The following is a 20,911-nucleotide window of genomic DNA, read 5'->3' as shown; positions in this document are numbered from 1 at the left end:
GTATTGCAACTTCTCAGGACTAGAAAGCCTGCCGTTTCTATTAGCTTGTATTCGCCATCGATGTCACTGGAGGACGGTTTCTGAACTGCCCACAGCCGTCCTATGAGACACAGACAGAGTAGAAAAACATTGGTCTACTTTTTCATGATTATTAGTTAGGACCTATTATATGAAGATAGGTTGAAAAGTGGTGAAGTGGTCCTTTAAGTGCAAGTTACAGACAGACAGGCAACATTATCTGCAATACTGTGATTTGAACATGAAAGTCAGTCTATGACAAATGATGTGACCCTACAGCGCATACATTTACTGTATATAGTATATAATGTATTGTTATGTAATACAATGTTAGCAGCAATGTGCACATACCTCCAGTACATTAGGGATTATGTCATGTTCACACTGTCTGAGGAAGGTATCCTTATCAAAGGATGGGTCTATTTTCAGAATCTCAGTCAGGACCTCAGACATCTCTGTCTTGGAGAACAGTCCACCTAATCACAGATCCACACAGATGAAGATGAAATTATTGTTTCATTTAAGCAGGACTGTGAAGAATTACAGTAAAACAAGGTATAGGGAACTGGAATGGAACAGGCAATGTTGCAGTTACTTGAATGACTGTTTTTACACAGTGACATTAAAGGAGCACTACGTTGTTACTGTGCAGGTTTCTTGACAGACTCTTTTGAGACACAGAGTGAGTAGGCAGAAATGGTGCCATTTTATAATGAGCATTAGTGAGTTCCAATTATATGACATTAGGTTGAAAAATGGTTCCGCCAAATCAATGTTTTAGAGTTTGTTAGGAGTTATTTTTGTAGTATTTATTAACCCATTTAGATCTGAGTCCGATTTTGAAAAGGCCTTCTGAAAGAGGTTTATGAAAGATGTCTTTCTGAGAAACTTCACAGAATTTAATCCGGAAAAGTGATCACTTTATGAGCTTAGTAAAATATGTTGGTTATGTCGGTTAGTAAAAACAGCGAGATGTGTTGGGGTGAGAGGTGAGTCACATATCATTGCGGCTTAAGTGACGTCATGTTGTAGTTTTCCCCAACCATTGTGGTGAGTAGCTTATCACCTAAAACTAGAGTATGCGCCGTGGGCCTTTAGAGTGAGAGATCATATTTGTGTCGTTACCTATGATGTCAGTCATCTTATCAGTGACAGCACGTGATGCTCTGATGAGGGCGTTGTCACTCTCGTCATATTTCATCTTCATCTCAAAGTATCCTGAATGGGCAGAGAGAAATATACACACAAAGAGTGATTGACAGAGGATAAACAAACAGACAGATTTGCAATCTTAATCAACAGGATCGGGCTTGCTGGAGCGCAGCACCTCGACGTGCTGTGATCACACGTGGAATCAGATGTAAACAACAGACAACTGTTAAACTTGCAGTGGCAATGGACTAAGGGTTTTGATATGTCTGGGACATATCAAAACCACATATCACAATGTATTCGAGACTAGAGTTAAGTGCTGATGATGCCATGACCGCACTGGAACTCAATATTGTGGCAACTGGTGATTGTGTTGAATTTGCGCAATGTCATTTCTAATGTCATTTTATTTGCTGTCCAAAAATTATTCATCTCCAACAGTCTTTTTAAGTAATGCATAATTGCTTGGCTTGCACAACACTTGAGTGCAGCCAGAGTGGGATGAAACACATCAACATTCTGAGGCATCTGTTTCAAAACGGCCTCCCTGTTCCTCACCACCAGTCCCAGGAGGAACCCTGGTCTGACACTTGTTAGCTGCTACTCATTAGCCAAGTCTCTCAGTCTCCAAGGTTACAAAGTCCTTAAATAAAACAGACTTTATACATGCATTGCCTATGCACAGTGAAATATGTATTCATTTACCTCACAGAGTGTACAAATATTTTGTGTCCATTTGCACACTCAGCATTACCAATCGATAGATTCACACAGATGATTCTACCGTTCATAAATACTGTATATGAACATGCAACAATTGTATTCATGTTATACTTATGCTGGAGTCTTACATAATATTAGATAACCCAAATCAGCCTGGTTTTTGCCCACTGACCTGGAATGTATTCAATATTTTCAAAAGTAGCCATCAATTTGCTGAGGGATTCCAATTTTGCATACAGTACACCTGCTTATTTCCCTACAAAACTGACTGATGACATGTCTATGACATATTCCACAGCACCATCTATTGGTCAAATCTGACCTGCAGCATGAAAAATATAAAATGCAAAAGATAAAATCAACGTTTTTGCCAGGCACATTAATACTTAATACATACTACTAAAGGAAAGACAATTTAAACACTCAATACAGAATAGTCACATGTTGCTTACTGTTGAAGACAGCATTATTGTCTTTGAAGTCCTTCCACTGCTGATACCATTTAGAGTCTTTGTGGAGCACAACACCCATGGCTTCCCTGGAGTACGCACACACACACACACACACACACACACACACACACACACACACACACACACACACACACACACACACACACACACACACACACACACACACACACACACACACACACACACACACACACACACACACACACACACACACACACACACACACACACACACACACACACACACACACACACACACACACATTATTAACATACAGGCTGTGTGTATTTGCCATGTCTCACCCCTTCATCAACTCAGGCCGACAGACAGTCACAGTACAATACACATCTCACTATAACCTGCTGCAAGTATATTCGGAGGGAGGCCGTCTGGTCTTTTGCGAGTGCCAATGTGTCAATGTCTACTCAGATATTTGTGATCGGTAAATAAATAAAGGGAGGGGGTGATACGAGATGTTACGATACCTTGCTAACAAGAGCTTAGGCAAAATCAATTACAGCAGCACTAAACATGCTGAATTTAAAGAAAACGGTGCTGAAAACTGCAACAAACGCATTGTTTCATGTGACAAGCTGCTGAAAGTCAAGTTCACTGGACAGCTCGTCGCAAAGTTCTGGATATCAGTCCTGAATGTGTTCCCAGTGTTGTGTAATGCTGCACTGACAACGTTGTCCCCTTCGCATCAACAAACCTTGTTCCTCAACACCAATTTTTCAGCACTAACATTAATACAAAATAAATGCAGATCTCGCCTCAGAGTAGAGGCGGATCTCTGCCTCTTTCTTAGCACAATGCAGCCACGTATCATCTCTTTCTTAGCACAATGCAGCCACGTATCATCTCTTTCTTAGCACAATGCAGCCACGTATCATCTCTTTCTTAGCACAATGCAGCCACGTATCATCTCTTTCTTAGCACAATGCAGCCACGTATCATCGCAATGTTCCACACGGCAACTTGCTCGCTTTAGCTCTATCGGTGGTGTCTCTCATGAATCAAGTTCGCTTGAGACGACGCGCATCCGTCGCGGTCTAGCAGCGGAGCGCTCGCTAACCCACTGACGTCATTCACTGGTGAAAGTACTGGGAGAAAAAAACGCTTCAAGGTCCTGTGATCAAGCTTTCACATAATGGGGTGTTTTAGTGCCATGGCAGAAGAATGGAGGGTGTTCACTTACTCGTTGGCTTCAAAAACTCTACTGTCGTCATCTGCACCCTTGGAAGAGAACTCACTCCTCTTTCTGAGTCTGGAAGGGGGCCGGTAAGGACCAGTATGACCAAGGTCATCGATCTCTTTCTTTACACTCTCCATGCCCTGTGGGAAAAAACAAAAAATAAACAAATAACATTATATGCAGTACTTTAAAGACAAAGTTGTATGCAGTGTTCCGCAGTGTGATGAGGGAGTGCTTGTTACGAACCCAGTCAGTCACTCGTTCTCCTACGGACTATAAATATTATAGCTCTAAAATTAATGACAGGACTTTTTATGTTGCCTTGCTACCATATTGAGTACCAGACATCACTGGTAGAAGACTGTAAAGGAGAGATAACGTTATGTTGTGCTATGTTACGCAACGTATTACTCCAGTTTACTTTTACTTTTACTTGTTTATAAATCTCTCAATGGTCTTGCACCTTTCTACCTCTATGACTGCCTGCCTAGTTATGTGCCTAAAATAGCATATGAACAAAACCACTGCATTTATGCCATGAAAGGTCCTATATAAATCAAGACGAATCCAGGAACGGGTCTCATGGTCACAGCTTACGTATTTCCTGTAGGCGGACTCGACGTAGCTGCGGGGTTTAAACCCTCACCAGGCGCACTTCTTCTACTATAGTGAAGTTAGTGAATGGCAGAGTGACTGATGTTAGTCAGCCTCAAACATTACTCTTTTACCTGCTTTTTACTAAACACTAACATTACAAAGATGCCCAGAACATCGGGATGAACCTGTGTAGTTTATGGCTGCTCCAACAGTAGTGGCAACATTAAAAATACATAAAACGGAATGTCAAAATATCCACCACGGTGGCTGAGACCAGAGCCATTGAGTAATGGTTGAGACGAAGCAGTGAAAGGTCCTGAAAGATACATAACGTCAGTCTTACCCAATACCCAATCTTTCCGTTTTATGAACACAGGGCTGCTGTATTTTATACCTCATACTAAGCATTTCAAGTATGAGGTATAAAGTACAGCAGCTTTGTGTTCATAAAACAGAAAGATTGGGTATTGGGTAAAATACGTAAGCTGCGACCATGAGACCCGTTCCTGGATTCGTCTATAAATCAAGTTTATTATTATTACTGCGAGGCAAATTGGAGCCCTGACGGAATGCATTGAATTCAATAAGAGCCCGGCAGACAAGCATATGAATAAACACTACATTTGTAAAATAATCCGTTTAAGGAAGTAAAAGGAGACGTAATACACATTCTCTTATCTCTTGTTTTTCCAATATGCACATATAATATAATTTTATTGAAGACTGGGCTGTATGGGCTGCCTGTCAAAGCAAGACTGCAGTTGTCGACAGGCTGTCAAACACATAAGAGGGAGTAATTGATCCATGTGGACCTCAGGCATGAGTCTTTGGTCCCCTAGCTAGCAAAGTAAGAGGCTTTGAAGGTGAAAGGGGGTTCAACACACTATACATTAATGTCTATGATTGGTCTATGATTGTAACACATTTTAATTTGTTACAATTTCATGTTGTCTAAAAGCTTCATAGTTGGTTAATAAGCAGGGCAACTAAAACCTTAAAACTGCAACCTACTTGTGATATTGCTTTAAATGCCCCAGTCTTTCCCAGCATCTCTCCTCTCTTGGACATAGACTCTGCTGAGCTCTTGGCTGCTCCCTCCACTCCTTCCTTGATCTTCTTTCCAATGTCTGAACGACTAACCTCCTCAAGACCCTGCAAACATACATACACACCACTCAGATAATGGGACTTCCTCCATCAAGCATGTAAACAAATGTATTTGAACTTATGTTTCCACATACCTCTTTGACAGTGTCTGAGAGGTTCCCCAATGTTTTCTTAAGGACCTCGGAGGTCTTCACAGTTTCTGACTCAATAGATTTCTGACAGAAAAAAGATGTAAGGGTTCGAAGATAAGAAAGATGAACACAGCACGGCACAAATAATGCATCTCAAATAATGCATCTCAGATGCCCAATTTTTAAATCACAGAATAACTGACTGCTACAGAGGTTCTGGAAAGTAGCCAAACACTAACATATTTTTTCCGAGCTTGTGTCAGCGCATCTGATTCGTCTAGTTTTTTGGCCTCTTCCCGGAACTTCTTGATGTTCTCCTTCATCTCATTGTTCTTGTTAAGCTCCTGCTTCAGGTTATCCAGAAACCCTCCCAGGAAACCTTTCCTGCCTCCACCTTCTGACGAATACCGTACCTACATGAATATGAGTTAACGACACGTTTTAGTGCAATAATGTGTTGAAGCAGATATAACTCTCAGCTTGAATTTGTTATCTGGCTGTGGGTCTCTTGATGAAATGTTATTGAAGGAGTACCGGTATTTAACTCGCCAAATGAATTAATCAATTAATACTCACACACCGCATGACAGCTTGCACACAAGTGAGGAACGTGTTAACAAGCACATGCGCCACGGTGTGCATCATTTTGGATCACTTCATTCCTCTTGTGAACACCGCGCTCTGACTTTAGGTGCATTAACCGTTCAAAACATATCAAATAAATAACGGTAGCTAGTGGCTCGCACACACCAAGATCAGTTCAAAAAGAAAAATCACTTCAATGAACAGGGAACAAACGTTTCGGCTATCCAGCCTTCACTGATGAAGGCTGATGAAGACTGGGTAGCCGAACTGAACTGCAGTCTTGGTGTGTGCGGAACACTTCATTCAACATAAATGAATGTTCTACAAATGGAGATTGTACGGTACTTGTAGTCAAGCCATCACAGGGTGAATGCCTGACGCATAGGGAAAGGGGTCGTTTTAGGAGTGAACTACCGGTACTCTAAGAAAAAGGTGGAATGTCATGGGTGAAAAAATCAAAATGCAATCAACTACCTGTGAAGAATTTGTAAGGGACCCACATATCCTGTAGGCATGAGGTCTGTTGTGGAGGAGCAAGTAGGGGCTGGATACCAGCAAAGCTCTTCTGATACATATCTAGTGAAGACGATAGATTAAACCTCACTCAAATACTGTAGACCAGCGGTTCCCAAACCTTTAGGCCCGTGACGCAAAACAGGAATTTGAAATTCACCCGGGACCCAAAATAGTGAAAATAGCAGATCTACAAGTTAGCTACGAGCTTATAGATGAGCTATTTTCACTACTTATTAAACAATTGATCAGTTGAGACGAATAACAGTCTAGGTCCATAATTTAGTCTGACCCCTAATCCATAATTTATACATTATGGATAATTTGTGTGGACTTACTGTTATTCGTCTCATTCATGGAATTTCTTAGATTTATTTTATTTCTTCCTGAAATTACTGGAAAAATTCATGAAAGATTTTGCTTTTTGTAAATGTTTTGAAATATTAGAAACAAAATGTAGGAAACGCAAAATAAAGTGACCAACAAATGGGTCCTGACTCCTGACCCACTGTGCTGTCTGCTGTGTAGTCTACACAGCACAGTGGGTCAAGACTCTCAGTCTCAGGAGTGTCTACACTGTAGACTACCAGCCAACTTACTTTACAGTTTGTTATGAGGACACATACAATACAATTAAACTACACAATAGAAAATTGTGTCATTTGTGTTAGAAAATGGGAGTCCCCAGGGCTTTTTGGTTAATTTAGTATGTGACTGTACTACCATGCTGTTCACATTTAGGTCTAATATAGACATAAAGTACTCAATCAATCAAAGATACTCTGGTCCAATTGGTTACAGATGGAAGTGAAAGTATTCATTAAGACAAGAAATCCGGGACTAGACTCCAACATGAACACGCATATAGATTTTGCTCAGACATTTTCCTGGTTGTTTTCCATGCATCAAATCCAGCTTGGAGCTCATTCCATTCAGACGTTAGCAACCTAGCTTAGCCTTTTTTGTCAGAAAAGGCTCGTATCAATATTGTGGAACAAGACGTTTGATGCATACACGTCTCTGCATAGTCAATGTCAATTTTGCCAAATGTGCAATTGTAGTATAGGTGTTTGGAGACATAATTTAACAGTGGTTAATATAAACTCACCTGATAACACTGGCACAAGGAGGTCGCCATCTTGCTAGATACAATGTGTGACCTTTTCCGGTGATGACCTTCTGACGTACGAGTGGGAGGGGCTTGGTATTGTACGCAGCATGAAAAGATCATGTTGCGTAAAAGGGCTCTCCTAATCGGTCATGTTCATTAACTTGTTCTGACCCGACATAATCTAAACTAATTCCCTAGCTCCGACCAAGTCCAGCCACAATAACGTACAGAAAGACAAATACAATTACCTTTTATTTTAAGAGAAATATAAGGCATCATGTAAATACTTCTACACGAGAAACAATTTCACACTTTAGGCCAATGCATGCCCCTCCAGTCCAGTTATGCTTATGCCACAATTTACAGTCAGGTAATAGTGCATTATGCACTATTTTTGTTTGTTTGTTTGTTTGTATGTATTACACAGTACTTGGAGCAGAGAATTGGAGGAAGTCAGTACTACTACATTGAGGACATCAGGGATCTTCATAAGGGCATGAAAGGGATATACATCTGTAGATCTTTCAGTTCCAAGATGAATGATGTGAGGGGGAGATATATTATACATTCATTTATTTTGATGCTTTGCACCTGTATGAAAAATAAACCTCTTCATTCTTGAAATGACAACAGAAACCAAGAATTTCCAGATTTTCACATTTTATTTATCAAAAACACCTTACAGGTCAAACCCAATGATAGGTGAAGCATGATGTAAAAGAAATAAAGTAAACTAAAACTTTGACTAAAAAAATTAAACATCGAACAATATCTAAAAATAACACAACTGCACTGTTACAAATGCCTAATAAAGTAACAAAATAATTATAAAGGTCATTCAACAGACAGGGCGCTTGGATATCAAAGCTATGACGACACGTCAAACGTACACACAAGATAGCTTATGCATTCCTATCAATCCTAACGTCGATCTCTCTCCCATTCAGCCTATAGCCATTCATACTCCGGCAGGCACGCTCAGCGGTCTCAGGACAATCAAATCGGACGACACCACAGCCCTTGGACTTCCCATTCTCCATCTTGATGTCTGCATACTGGACCATCCCTGTAGTAGGTAGATGGAGATAATGTGGTGAAGAGTATTTTTATTTTGATGAATATTTACAACTAGCATTTGTAACTGTCACAAATGGCAGGCAGACAGTTAAATCAACAATAATAACAAATCTTACCACATGTATTGAAGGTATCCTTCAGCATCTTCCAGGTGAAGTCAAAGGGCAGCTGAAAACAAAAGTACATTCAGGTCAATTTGAATCCCATCTGTAAAGTTATTGTAAAACGCAATCAAAAGATTGAAATCATAGATGTCTTGTATGAGACACTCACATTTCTGACAAAGATCTGGCAGCCCTTCCTAGGGTTGCCAGCTCCAGGGCCTCCAGCTGCAGCTCCTCCGAAGGAATTGCCACCAAAGCCTCCACGATCCAGATCAGCAGGACGATCAAACTGGCCACCAACACCGGCGCCGCCTCCCATCCGGTCCATGTTGGCACCCATTCGGTCGAGTCCTCCAGACGGGAATCGGTCGAGGCCGCCAGCAGAGCCCATGCGGTCAAAGTTGTTCCCCATCCTGTCGATGCCGCTGTTGCCCATGCGGTCCATGCCCACAGGGGAGTTGAAGTCGAGGCCGCCACTCATACGCTCCAAACTGGACGGGCCTAGGCGTTCGAACCCAGTTGGGCCGAGGCGGTCCATGCTGGAGCCCATACGGTCCACGCCAGAACCAAGCCTGTCCATACTGGGCCCCAGCCGGTCCATCCCCGAGCCCATTCGGTCAAAGCCAGTACCCAGCCTGTCCAGCTCGGACGCGCGGTCCATCCTATCCATGCCCATCCCTGCTATACGGTCCATGCCAGCTCCCAGGCGGTCCATTCCAGAACCCATGCGGTCCACACCCATGGAGTTTCCTACAAGATTGCGGAGTTAAGAACAAAAACAAGGGACAAGCAAAGATATCACATAATGGGAAGTCACAATGAACACCAGACCTTATGAGACACGCCAGGGGAATTTTTTTAAATTATCAAAATCCTGAAAGTACTAACCCATTCCTCTTTCAAAGGACTCTCCAAAATTATTGCGAGACATGCCCATTTCATTTCGACCAAACTCCCTTTCAAAAGCACCACCAATTCCACGGTCCATCTCTGACAATGCAAGGGATTAAACCATTAGAAGAGACCAGCAAAACGGGAAAATGTTCCACGCTCGCTGAAGAATACGTGCTTTGTTTTCTCTTACCATTTATTCTGCCCATTCCAGAGGGTCCGAAGCGGTCGCCCATGTTGTTCATCCCGCCAAAATTGTCCATGCCTGAAGAGTATGGATGGATGCATTAAGAAACGCAAAAAAAAAAAAAACTACCACAGCTGTATCATTTATGCAACACAACAACAACACATGCATAAGAATGCAACTCAAAGTGCAATACAACACAGCAAAAAATAAAGGCACAAAATGATGAGCAGTTAAAATATTTAATGGTTAAAAAAATAAAACCGAAAGAAGCAATGATACAAGCTATCCATTTGCCTTTGAAGACAAGTGGAGGCTTTTAATTGTTGCATAAAGATGTTTACAATGTTTAATGAGACCTATGGATAATGCATAAAACCACACACCTCCCATGCGGCCTCCTACGTTTCCAAAGCCAAGTGCATCCATACCTACAAGTCAAAACAGCCAACTGTGATTAGCCATAGCAAAACAAACAAGGTTTTATAATTTAAACACATGCAGTGCCATTACCTCCGGGGCCCATGTTGCCCATGCCTGCTGGTCCTCCACCACCCCCTGCTCCTCCTCTGTTGAGTTGTGTAGCATCAATAGGCTGGCCGCCAGGTCCCAGGCCCAGACCAATACCACTCAGGCCACCTGGAAGAGAGCAGATTAGGAGTAGAACATCTCCATCAGTCAAGGCAATGGATTTCTAGGATTTTAATTTTGTTTCGTTTAATATATTTTACTCACGGGGAAGAGCAGCTGGTCTCTCAGGTGGTCCAAAGTCTTTGTTGTTGTTGGGCATGGACTTCTCGTCCTGAAAATGACAAAACGTATAGAATAATGATCAGATCATGTAAAAATTTGGGGCGGGAACCCCTTTTGGTAGTTAGCATTATGTTATGCTTTAGCTATTGAAAAATAGCAGATTTACAAGCTCATAGTCTGCTATTTTTGAAAAATCAAAGAACGACATAGAAACCTAGCTTTCTCAGAAAACTGTCAGGATTTACAAGACATTTTTAGAATCTGATCTCAGGTCAAAATGGGTTAAAAGGGTATGTATAGTATAGTCTGAAGCAACTTACCAGTTTAACATGCATGACCCTGTTGAACAGCAACTGACCATTGAACATGGCTAAGAAGAAGTAGTTAAGGAAACACACAAGACATTTAAAAAAGGTTGCAAAAGATTTTAGGTGGGAACAATCTGTGGATAAATAAGTGCCTGCATGCTAACAATGTCAAACGAATGTTTTATTTTTCACTCAAAACCGGAGGCTCATATTCAAGCAAATCAGTGAGGCGCAAACATTATTTTAGTGAAGTTGAGAGTAAAAACTGGACCAGTGGGACCACTACTGAAGGAGCACATCGGTGTGTGCACATAGTACCTACTGTTATTGTAAACAAAAACAAATCATTTAATAGTCATTAAATATATATCCCCACTAATATTATATTTTCCAAAAAGGATACAGACAGCCTGGACCGCTTCGATGGGCATATCGAAGGTGACTGTACCCATGCCTCTGCTCTTCCCATCCTTGTCCTCAAGGATGTCCGTCCTCACCACAATGCCTGCCATGCTGAACACCTCCTTCAGTTTCTTCCAGCCCACTTTGTAGTCCAGCTATAAACAACAGTCCAGACAGATCTGGTTAGTTAGTTGTTCACATTACAAGCTAGGGTTAAATCTGGAACATAGATTGTAGATCAAAATGGTAACATTCTGTCTCTAAACGCACTGTTCCCCTCTAGATATACAATAAAATATATTGCATAATATTCCTAAAACACTCATGGGAACATTTTTTATATCCGAAACATGGGGCCACTTACGTTAGCCACGAAGACTGTGCTGCCGATCTTGCCAGCCTGCAGGCCATGGATGATCTCGTTGGGAATGTTGGGGTTGTTCATCAGGCTGGGAGGGATATTGACCGTTGGGCCACCAGGGCCAGGCCCAGGGCCCATGCGGTCCATGCCCCCCATATTACGGTCCATGTTCATGCCGCCGCCCATGCGGTCCATGCCCCCCATATTACGTTCCATGTTCATGCCGCCGCCCATGCGGTCCATGCCCCCCATATTGCGGTCCATGCCCCCCATATTGCGGTCCATGTTCATGCCCCCCATATTACGATCCATATGTCCCATGCCACCCATGCCGCCACCCATACCCCCCATGCCACCATGGCCTCCAGCAGGTCCTCCACCCCCTCCTCCTGCCTTGTGCACTTCCCTCTGGGCAATGATACCATCAGGGTCCTGTGGCACATGGGATTTACACAAGGATTTAGTGAAATTCCAGTTTTTAACAGTAGACTAAATTCACATTCCACATTGGTTTCATAGTTCATTATGACTCGTGGCTTGGTCTACCTCTTTGACTTTCAAAGGACGTCCATTGCAGTTGTGTTTGTTGACCTTCTCCACAGCTTTCTTCATCAGCTCCTCAGTCCTAAACTCAACAACACTGTAAAGGAAAGAAAAGCCCAGTGTTAACAGCCTGGTATGTTGTAATGAACTACCAGCTTTTGTGTTTATGATTTTCTGTTCAATGTTTGTGTACGACTAAATGTAATATTAAAAGGACATAAAAAAGTGCATTCCTAGTTTGTACAGTTGTGTCCATACTACTTACGCGCATCCCTTTTTTGATTGAAGACATGGTAATAGCCCAAAGAAGATTTGAAGAGAAAAGAAAATTAGTAAAAGGGAGACATTGAGAGATGGAACACTTCAATTGGCAGTTGAGTATTTTTGAATAATTGAGTATCATGCACAAACATTTGTAAGGCTTTGAAATTTTGCCTTCAATATTACACATTTTCGGATCTCACAATCCGCATCAGACACTTACAAATTCCAGAGATCGTGGTGATTCTTAAACCACTAAAAGTATTTTCCGACTTCAAAAGTCAGAAAATCCACAAAGAAAAGGGGATTCCCTACAACAAGATATTGGAAATATCTAGTCCATTAAACCAATTCTAAGGAAGGCATTACATTTAACAACAATCTAACAGCCATGTTTCAACCGCTTGCGGACAGGACCACATTTATACTATACGTTCAGCAACCACAGGGACATTATAAGTTCAGCAATCCCACAGGACCGGCTAGGAAACCTGAAAACCTGTATAATTAAGCACCGACCCATCAGTCAGTGCCAAGGACGACACCAAACACTCCTCAGTGTCACCATCTGACACACTCCCCCCAACAATGAAAGTAAATAAAGAAACCCAAGCTGACAAAGATTTGTCTAGCTTAATTCATAGTTTTTATTATGCGTTTTTTGCACTTACCCTTGATTTGCCTTCTGCGTCCATTAAGTGTTCCACGTACGTTACCTCACCCACTACAAATCAGATCCCAGAGACGACACACACCAAGGGAGAGAAGCCGAGAGAACAATGGGGATTTAGAGCAGAAACACAAGTGGGGCTGGCCGGTGACAGTGAGCTCGGACTGACAGTCCTGAGCCTTCCCCCAGCACCTCAGCAGCAGTAGCAGCACAATCTGGTACAGGTCTACAAAATGCAAGCTTGCATCTTATAGAACAAAATGAAGACTTCTTAGCCTGTCCCTGTTGGAATCCAGAAACACCAGCAATAGATTGAGGACAACAACTCTTAAGTAGCCATCAGCCCTCCCATTTGGATATTGCCATCGAAAACCATATCTCCTGGCAATAGATTGAGGACAACAACTCTTAAGTAGCTATCAGCCCTCCTATTTGATATTGCCATCAAAAACCATCTTCTATGCAGGAAATAATTAACCTGTTGGCATTTTCAAGTTAGAAAAGCACATTCAATGTTTCAACTCATATCAACCCGCTTTTTGTCAAATATTGCCATTGGAAACCACAGGCTAATGCACCAATACATTTGCCCATTGTCTGTAGGCGTTCATCTACACTAGCAAAGGGTAGACTATGATATCTACAAAAAGCTGTTCATCTCTGAAATACAGTGAATCTGATTTTGTATGCCACATCGACCATAGCCACGCCGTAGCTCTATAATCTAGATAATGTGTCTGTTCAATGAAAAGGGACATCACTGGCCAAACCTCTAGCTACAAGGACAGGACGCAAGAAGCTGCTTCATTTTGTAGACCTGTACCCCAAGAATTCCCGAACACACGTTAGTTTGGCACAACATGGAGATCTGCTGAGAAAACATTTGCCACGTCAAGGTTCAAACCTAAAAAAGAAAATGCAATTTAACGCCACAGTCAAATATTATAAAATCAGTACGAAGTACTGAAAATGAATTGGTAACCTCTTAACACATGCTTCATCACATTAAAGCAGATGCCAATTTGAGGCATTGCTTTTGATACATCTGAAGCTTGCCCAAGCCATTTAGCTGTGCAACTTCTAACAATGTAGTCTGAATAAACAAGTCATAAATTCTAGATTTTATCCAAGTTGATGGACAATAGGCTCCATACGGAAATTCAATTGTTACATGAAGGTCTCAAAACTGTCTCCAATTGGAACATCTCCAAGATTGTGATCAGAGTTTTACTAAATGCTGGCATAATGCACCTGAAAGCAATTCATTGCCTCTGGGCAAAATCACGATCGATGATCGAATCACAGTCGATGAGGATGTAGGCCCATCCTTTCATTCGTTTCACCATTCAGTGTCACAAGCTATTGAATTTGTACATTTGTGTAATATCTTGTACAACTTCAACGTCATATGAACCATATGGGCTTTGGTAATTATAAGAGGAAATAACAGATGTCTAAAAATCCATGTTCCCAGCACTACAAATCTTTAAACTATGGTAAGATGACCAGAGTCACCAGACACGTGCCTCTCGACTTGAGGACTCCTCCCATTCTTTTTCTCTCCAGCCAATTCCCATAGAACTCATGCCACATTGTACACCTCGAGTCCATGAGCAAATTTCCCAAAAAACCTTCAAAGCGAGCCAAAGTGATCCTTCACAATGACCAATGAAGATGCGTCTTTTACAAAGACCAGAGTTGGACTATAAGACAAATTCTTATGTTGAGACGTTACCTTTTTCTTTCATCAGGTCTTTGAGTGCTTGCCATTTCACATCGTAGGGGATGTTGCTGACAAACACTCTGTATCTTTTGTTCACATTTCCATGTCCATGATAGGGTTCAAAGCGCCCGCCACCCCCTCTCTTCTGGGGCCTTTCCTTCCGCCCCCCCGCAGACTCTGGCTTAATGCCGGGCTTTCCATTCATCTCGCTGTGTAAAAAAAAAGGGGGGGAAAGGAGTGGGATTTTAAGTCAATATCGATGAGAAATGTAATTCAGCAAGGGTTAATGTTGCAGAATAAACCATGGTCAGATTTATATCGTATATTATAATGCAGAGTGGATTGCTTTGTCCAACAAATAGGCGGGCCCCGAACTAGCTAGAATTAAATTAAATTAAACATTTGTTCCCATTTGTATCAGCACATAGTTAACGATGTAATAACGTGTTATATAAATTAAAAATACATTAATTAATCCTTAACTATATGTCCAGTTAACAGGTTTTAATGAACTCATCATCGTAGCCAATGTGACTAACGTGGATTCCAAAGTACGACCAATGTATTTACTAAACTAAAATGGCGCATTTTCAAATTAAAGAAATCGGAAGAAATGGCTTGAGAAAGGGTAATCTGTCGCGCGAAAGAGGTTCGTGCGAGGCATTTAATAATGAAAATGTAGCCAATAAACAATATAGCTGGCTAGCAGATTAGCGAGCTAGCACAGGCTAACAAAGAAAGGTTGAATGAATGAATCTCGTCGTTAGTTACCCTTGGTGCTTGGCTGGCTGCACCTGGGCCGGGCCTGTTTTCTCTGGAGCACCATCGGCCTTTTCAGTCGACATCTTCTTGCGCAGTTTCCGTTTGTTTCTTCTTGCTGTTTTAAAATGTGAGCTGAAATGTTCCTTTCACACTCTGCGTTTCTGTTTATAGCAACTTGCGTAGGCCTAAATTTACTTTAAAAATGTATACAACTAATAACACCATTCACAGGACTACTGTCTGTTGCAGAAGAGCGGCGTTTACACCACAGAAGCTAACGATTAACGAAATGGCGGAGAGGAAAAAATGTCACCAGTGTTTGTTATCTCGGGCTGGAATATGATTGGAGGAGAGAAACCAGAGAGGATTATGGGAACCGCATTTGTAGTTTACGCCTTCTCCAGAGCCTTCTCCCTTTCTTCCACTATCCTGAAACCCTACAGTCTATGCCTGAAACCCGAAACCAGAGCGATGGCTCTGCCTGAAACCAAGTTTTGCATAATAAACCTGATTTCTTTGTATCGTGTGATTGTGAACCATGTAATAAAACATGTATATTATTTATTTATTTAAAACATTTCTGCTGCTACGAGTCTTCTTAGTGATTTTTCTTTTGTATTTACCATTGCACTTTCCTTGATAACTGTGAATGCAAATTTCAATAAATCTATCAATATGCCTACTAGTACCAACAACAACAATACAAATAATAATTATTATATACTTTCATCCTCCCGTAATAGTTTAGAAACAAATATAATATTTAATTATAATAGGCTACTATTATAAATGTTTCAAAGTGTTTTTATAAGATTTATTATGTATTTATACTCCGTAGTATGCGACACCCTCGTACTACGGAGTATAAATACATAATACATCTTAGTTATAACTGATCTACAATTTACAACGTGTCCCGATCGCGACGCATTCAGTTCAGTCGCATTGTTAGGTTTGTACTTTGTAGATCAGTCCTTTTGGGCACGCTCTACTACGCCGTTGTGAGACTCCTCCTCCCCCTCTGCGGAGCCAGGAAGCACCCGGCCCCGGCCTCTCCCCTAGTCCCCTCCCTGGCCTGAGACGCCTCCCTTTACTCGGTATATCGGTTCGGTTGTTGGGTTGCTGGGTGTGTGTATTGTATGTATGTGTGTGACAGGCATACTGTAACAGCCGCAGTCACACAAACAAACGACATTGTTATAAACCATCATGGGAAACAGAGACGATGAGTACGACTTCTTGTTCAAAGGTAACGTTGGGATATCGTCCACATTTTAAAGAAAGACGTTTGAAAAACAAGTGAACTAGCGAAGTTAGCCTTTTAGCCGAGCTAGCCTGCGTTGAGTGCTCTGTCAGTGTCAGGATATCACTATCAGCTGCTGCTGGTTATTAGAACAACTAACGTACCGTTTACAATATAAAGTTTTAATGTTTCTATTAACTGCATCGTGTAAAGTCAAATAACCTGCAAAAACTCAAGCCTGTTAACAAATACGAGTTGTTAATTTGGGAGTTGTTTGCTAGCCAACATTTAAAAAAAAAACACAAATAAATGTCAACAATATAGACAAAATACAAATGTGTGTATAATTATGGTTCTGAATATATAGAACATGGATGAACATTAATTTGGCCTTGCGTATTTCTGTTGGCATTATGACAATTCAGAAAAACAAAAAACAAAGCAATGTCATTTTATTTTCATATTGTGTGCGTGTTCAATACTTCAATGAAAGGAATTTAACTTCAGATTTAAAATAAAAATGTACAGATGTGGCACTTGAGGTGTATAGTATCATCCATTTATGCTTTTCCAGGAAGAAGCCATTCAGGGACAGGAAAAGAGGCTTCAGAATCTGTTGAGTCAGATTTCCCAGTTTGTAGGTTGTTGGCAGCTTCCTGCTGCAAACTTGGATAAGCATTAACCAGCAAGCAATCCATAAAACTTATATCAGTTTCACATCTTTTAAAAACAACGCTTTTAATGTAGTACTATGTACACAGTATTGTGTCACAAGTTCACAACTGGATGATTTCAGTCATCTTACTAAGTTACATTTTATTTGAAACTATTTCAGTAAAAATGTGGTGATCTTAAAGATACATTTTTGGGCTTTTTCTGCCTTTATAGACTGTACAGTGTACAGTCTATAAAGTCTGTGACTGTAGTGTACAGTGTACACTACTGCAGTCACAGTGTGGTGACAGTGATCCCAAAGGTCGTTGGGATCGGGACTCGAACCCGCGACACGCTGTCAGGCTGGTTTAAGGCTCATTCATAGTCTGGATTTTCAGTGGTGAGCTTAAATAACGTTGAGCGATGAGCGGTGGTGAGTAAAAACAGAGAGAAGGGCTGGGGCGGTGGCGGTGGTTTGCTGCAGCTCCTGACGTCATGTTGTAGTTCGGTGGTCACCTCACCACTGAAAATCCAGACTATGAATAACGCTTTAACAGCCTAGGTGCCCGGACCGCTACAATAGCCGCCCAGGCCAAAATTCTGTGATCTTAAATAGAAGCTCAAACTTGTCATCTGTTTTGGCTCTAGTTGTTCTGATAGGAGACTCTGGAGTGGGGAAGAGTAACTTGCTGTCCCGTTTCACGAGGAATGAATTCAACCTGGAGAGTAAGAGCACCATCGGGGTGGAGTTTGCCACCCGCAGCATCCAGGTAGATGGCAAGACAATAAAAGCCCAGATCTGGGACACGGCTGGACAGGAGCGCTACAGAGCCATCACCTCAGCGTAAGATTAACATTTTATGTGTTTGCCTTCAAGGTAAGGTACTGCCTACTTACTGCAGGCTGCCTGCATATACAGTTCCTTCAAAATAAAAAAACATATTGTGCAAAAGTTAATTTTCTTCCAAAAAAAGGGAAATAATATATTCTCAATTCATTGCGCATAAAGTGCAGTATTAAACCTTTTTTTGTTTTAATGTTGATGACAATCAAAAAAATCCTATCTCAAAATATTAGAATAAATTGATAAATAAATCAAATCTGAAAAGTATATTAATGTATGCAGTCAATACTTGGTCTGGGCTACTTTTGAACAAATTATTTCATCAATGGGGCATGGCATGGAGGTGATCAACCTGTGGCACTGTTGAGGGGTTATGGAAGCCCAGGTTTGCTTTGATAACAGCCGTAAGTTGTCCTCTTGACAATACAACCTAGATTCTTTGTGGGGTTCAGGTCAGGACAGTTGGCTGGTCAGTTAAGCACAGTAATATGGTACAGTACACAGTAGCATGGTCAGTACACCAGTTACTAGTAGTTTTGGCACTGTGGGCACACTGGGCAGGTGCCAAATCGAGCTGGAAAGGAAAACTGTCATGTCCATAAAGCTTGTCAACATACTGAAGCACAACAAAGTGCTCTAAAATATCCTGATAGCTTTTGCATGATATTCTATTTTTTTAAGAAGGACCTGTATTCTTTTAGAATGAGATGATGTAGCTTCCTGCAATTATATCTTTTCTTACTCCTTTGTAACCAGGTACTACCGAGGGGCGGTTGGTGCTCTCCTCGTTTATGATATAGCCAAACACCTGACATATGAGAATATGGAACGCTGGTTGAAAGAGTTGAGGGACCATGCCGACAACAACATTGTGATCATGCTGGTTGGTAACAAGAGTGACCTGCGCCACCTCAGAGCAGTGCCCACTGACGAGGCTCGAGCATTCTCAGGTAAAACCAGTAAACCACCACAGAACACTGTTGTGGACAACACACTGCCACAGTAGTGTACATACGAATGTAATTCATGCTCATCTGTTAGTCTTTAAAACAAACTTTACTCTTTCTCTGTCTCAGAAAAAAATACACTATCATTCATTGAAACATCAGCATTGGACTCTACTAATGTAGAGGAAGCATTTAAGAACATTCTAACAGGTATGGAAAGTGGGGGACAGTATTGTACAGATCAATGTATTATAAATGAATCAGGTAATGACATTTGAACTCAATAAAAATATATCACTTTCTTCCTCAGAAATCTACCGTATTGTATCACAGAAGCAGATAGCCGACAGATCTGCACATGATGAATCTCCAGGCAACAATGTAGTGGACATCAGTGTCCCTCCCACCACTGATGGGCAGAAAGGCAACAAACTACAATGCTGCCAAAGCCTGTGACACTCGCCTTTCTCCACCTGCTCCACACCCACCCCGATACATCACACCTCCCTTTTTTCCCTGCACACCCCATGTTTCATTCCCATAACACTGTTCAAAGCCAATGCGCTCTAGTATGTCTTTCTTTAATGTACAGTACCTTGTTATCTTTTAAAACTCACTTGTGCTCTTCTTTTCAGCCATCACATTTTTAAAAGGCCTTTGTGTCACTTGGTTTGTCATGAATTTAATGAATGTCGTTCCTGCAATGTAGGAACTAGGCAACATAAGTATGTGAAAACGGTTTGAACTGCTGTCACATACAGTATTTGGTGTTCTGGAACATTTCAATGGTTACCACTAGATGGTGCTGTGTAAATAAACCACTGACAGTTGCTCCATCAGATGAAGCCGTTTTTGCAACGATATGCATTTGTAAGTGTGGTTCTTATTTTATGTTTTTCGTCTGTGCATTAAGTTATGCCAAAAATACCCAAATTGTGTATTTATTAAAAGTATTTGGCTAGACCTGTCATTGTTTTACTTTAAATGTAAGCACTAAAATATTTACAATAAAGTCCTTACAAATATGTGTATTCATCTTTGTGAAACTGCTAGTGGATAGATACTAAGTACTCAGTATGCTTTGCTAAACTGAAACTGCTAATAATGGATTTTATTTATAACGCATATTATATATATTCGTGAGAATCTCAAAGTGCTACAGCAAATGAATAAAAGCAAAAGAAACACCATTAAAAACATCAATAGAACAGGACCATTTAAAACAAGGTCAAGGCTATAAAAATGCTTTGGTAAAAAGGAAAGTTTTTAGTCCTCTCTTAAAAGTGTCGACCGACTGTGGGGCTCTCAGGTGGGCGGGGAGAGCGTTCCACAGTTCAGGGGCGACCGAGCAGAAGGTCCAGTCACCCATGGTGCATAGCTTAGTCTATGGGTTGGCTTGTCAAACAAGTTGAAGGCAGCAAATGATACCATTTACTATTCTTATATTTATTCAGATACATATGGAAGTATTTGAAAGTATAGTGATGTAATGTGGTGCGATCCCTTATGTCTCTTAGCTGTTGCATTAGGCAAAAAGCACTAATCTTTGACATATTGAGTGATTGAAATGTACAAC

At 41.2% G+C, this 20,911-nt stretch overlaps 3 protein-coding genes across 6 annotated transcripts in view; 1 reads left to right on the top strand and 2 right to left on the bottom strand.

The window, feature by feature from the left end:
• Nucleotides 1-7,656, bottom strand: part of timm44 (translocase of inner mitochondrial membrane 44 homolog (yeast)) — an 80,221-nt gene extending 72,565 nt beyond the window's left edge. For both annotated transcript variants that reach the window (XR_013964532.1, XM_080770824.1), the window contains exons 1-9: nt 7,603-7,656; nt 6,456-6,557; nt 5,636-5,809; nt 5,400-5,480; nt 5,170-5,310; nt 3,565-3,701; nt 2,346-2,431; nt 1,144-1,236; nt 370-494 (exon numbers count right to left, since the gene is read on the bottom strand). Coding sequence is in view for 1 of the 2 variants with exons in the window: in XM_080770824.1 (XP_080626950.1) it covers nt 370-494; nt 1,144-1,236; nt 2,346-2,431; nt 3,565-3,701; nt 5,170-5,310; nt 5,400-5,480; nt 5,636-5,809; nt 6,456-6,557; nt 7,603-7,632 (969 nt within the window). In the remaining variant the exon portion in view is untranslated. The remainder of the gene's footprint in view (nt 1-369; nt 495-1,143; nt 1,237-2,345; nt 2,432-3,564; nt 3,702-5,169; nt 5,311-5,399; nt 5,481-5,635; nt 5,810-6,455; nt 6,558-7,602) is intronic.
• Nucleotides 7,657-8,248: 592 nt separating this feature from the next.
• hnrnpm (heterogeneous nuclear ribonucleoprotein M) lies at nt 8,249-15,945 on the bottom strand. 3 transcript variants are annotated; one of them, XM_080769857.1, is made up of 16 exons: nt 15,657-15,945; nt 14,898-15,094; nt 13,164-13,216; nt 12,497-12,504; nt 12,235-12,328; nt 11,692-12,120; nt 11,329-11,482; nt 10,938-10,987; nt 10,600-10,666; nt 10,378-10,503; nt 10,251-10,295; nt 9,871-9,942; nt 9,675-9,776; nt 8,956-9,536; nt 8,799-8,850; nt 8,249-8,671 (listed from the first exon to the last, which is right to left on the bottom strand). In XM_080769857.1, the coding sequence occupies exons 1-16, from the start codon at nt 15,728-15,730 to the stop codon at nt 8,508-8,510; spliced, it is 2,268 nt and encodes a 755-aa protein (XP_080625983.1). In that variant the 5' UTR covers nt 15,731-15,945; the 3' UTR covers nt 8,249-8,507. The 3 variants fall into 3 exon arrangements, with proteins under 3 accessions (XP_080625983.1, XP_080625982.1, XP_080625981.1); XM_080769856.1 differs by lacking the exons at nt 9,675-9,776; nt 13,164-13,216; nt 14,898-15,094; nt 15,657-15,945 and having other exon boundaries at nt 12,497-13,145; XM_080769855.1 differs by lacking the exons at nt 10,251-10,295; nt 13,164-13,216; nt 14,898-15,094; nt 15,657-15,945 and having other exon boundaries at nt 12,497-13,145.
• Nucleotides 15,946-16,749: 804 nt separating this feature from the next.
• On the top strand, nt 16,750-20,298 carry LOC308319829 (ras-related protein Rab-11B). The gene is made up of 5 exons (XM_080770027.1): nt 16,750-16,896; nt 18,193-18,388; nt 19,145-19,338; nt 19,465-19,545; nt 19,646-20,298. Exons 1-5 carry the CDS (start codon nt 16,857-16,859, stop codon nt 19,789-19,791), a joined length of 657 nt encoding a protein of 218 aa, XP_080626153.1. The 5' UTR covers nt 16,750-16,856; the 3' UTR covers nt 19,792-20,298.
• Nucleotides 20,299-20,911: the final 613 nt, after the last annotated feature.

Source organism: Protomyctophum bolini, assembly GCF_963924005.1.
Source record: "Protomyctophum bolini genome assembly, chromosome: 8".
In the NCBI taxonomy this organism is placed as follows: Eukaryota; Metazoa; Chordata; class Actinopteri; order Myctophiformes; family Myctophidae; genus Protomyctophum; species Protomyctophum bolini.
This window is presented reverse-complemented; position numbering and strand designations above follow the sequence as displayed.

What these genes read in the sequence shown, in the direction of transcription:
- hnrnpm (XM_080769857.1), bottom strand. Translation starts at nt 15,730, where the DNA reads ATGTCGACTGAAAAGGCCGATGGTGCTCCAGAGAAAACAGGCCCGGCC. An exon ending in CAGCCAGCCAAGCACCAAGG is followed by an intron (nt 15,095 to 15,656) that starts GTAACTAACGAC and finishes TTTTTTACACAG; the next exon opens with CGAGATGAATGGAAAGCCCG. An exon ending in AGACCTGATGAAAGAAAAAG is followed by an intron (nt 13,217 to 14,897) that starts GTAACGTCTCAA and finishes TCTGATTTGTAG; the next exon opens with TGGGTGAGGTAACGTACGTG.
- LOC308319829 (XM_080770027.1), top strand. Translation starts at nt 16,857, where the DNA reads ATGGGAAACAGAGACGATGAGTACGACTTCTTGTTCAAAG. An exon ending in TACAGAGCCATCACCTCAGC is followed by an intron (nt 18,389 to 19,144) that starts GTAAGATTAACA and finishes CTTTGTAACCAG; the next exon opens with GTACTACCGAGGGGCGGTTG. An exon ending in CGAGGCTCGAGCATTCTCAG is followed by an intron (nt 19,339 to 19,464) that starts GTAAAACCAGTA and finishes TCTCTGTCTCAG; the next exon opens with AAAAAAATACACTATCATTC.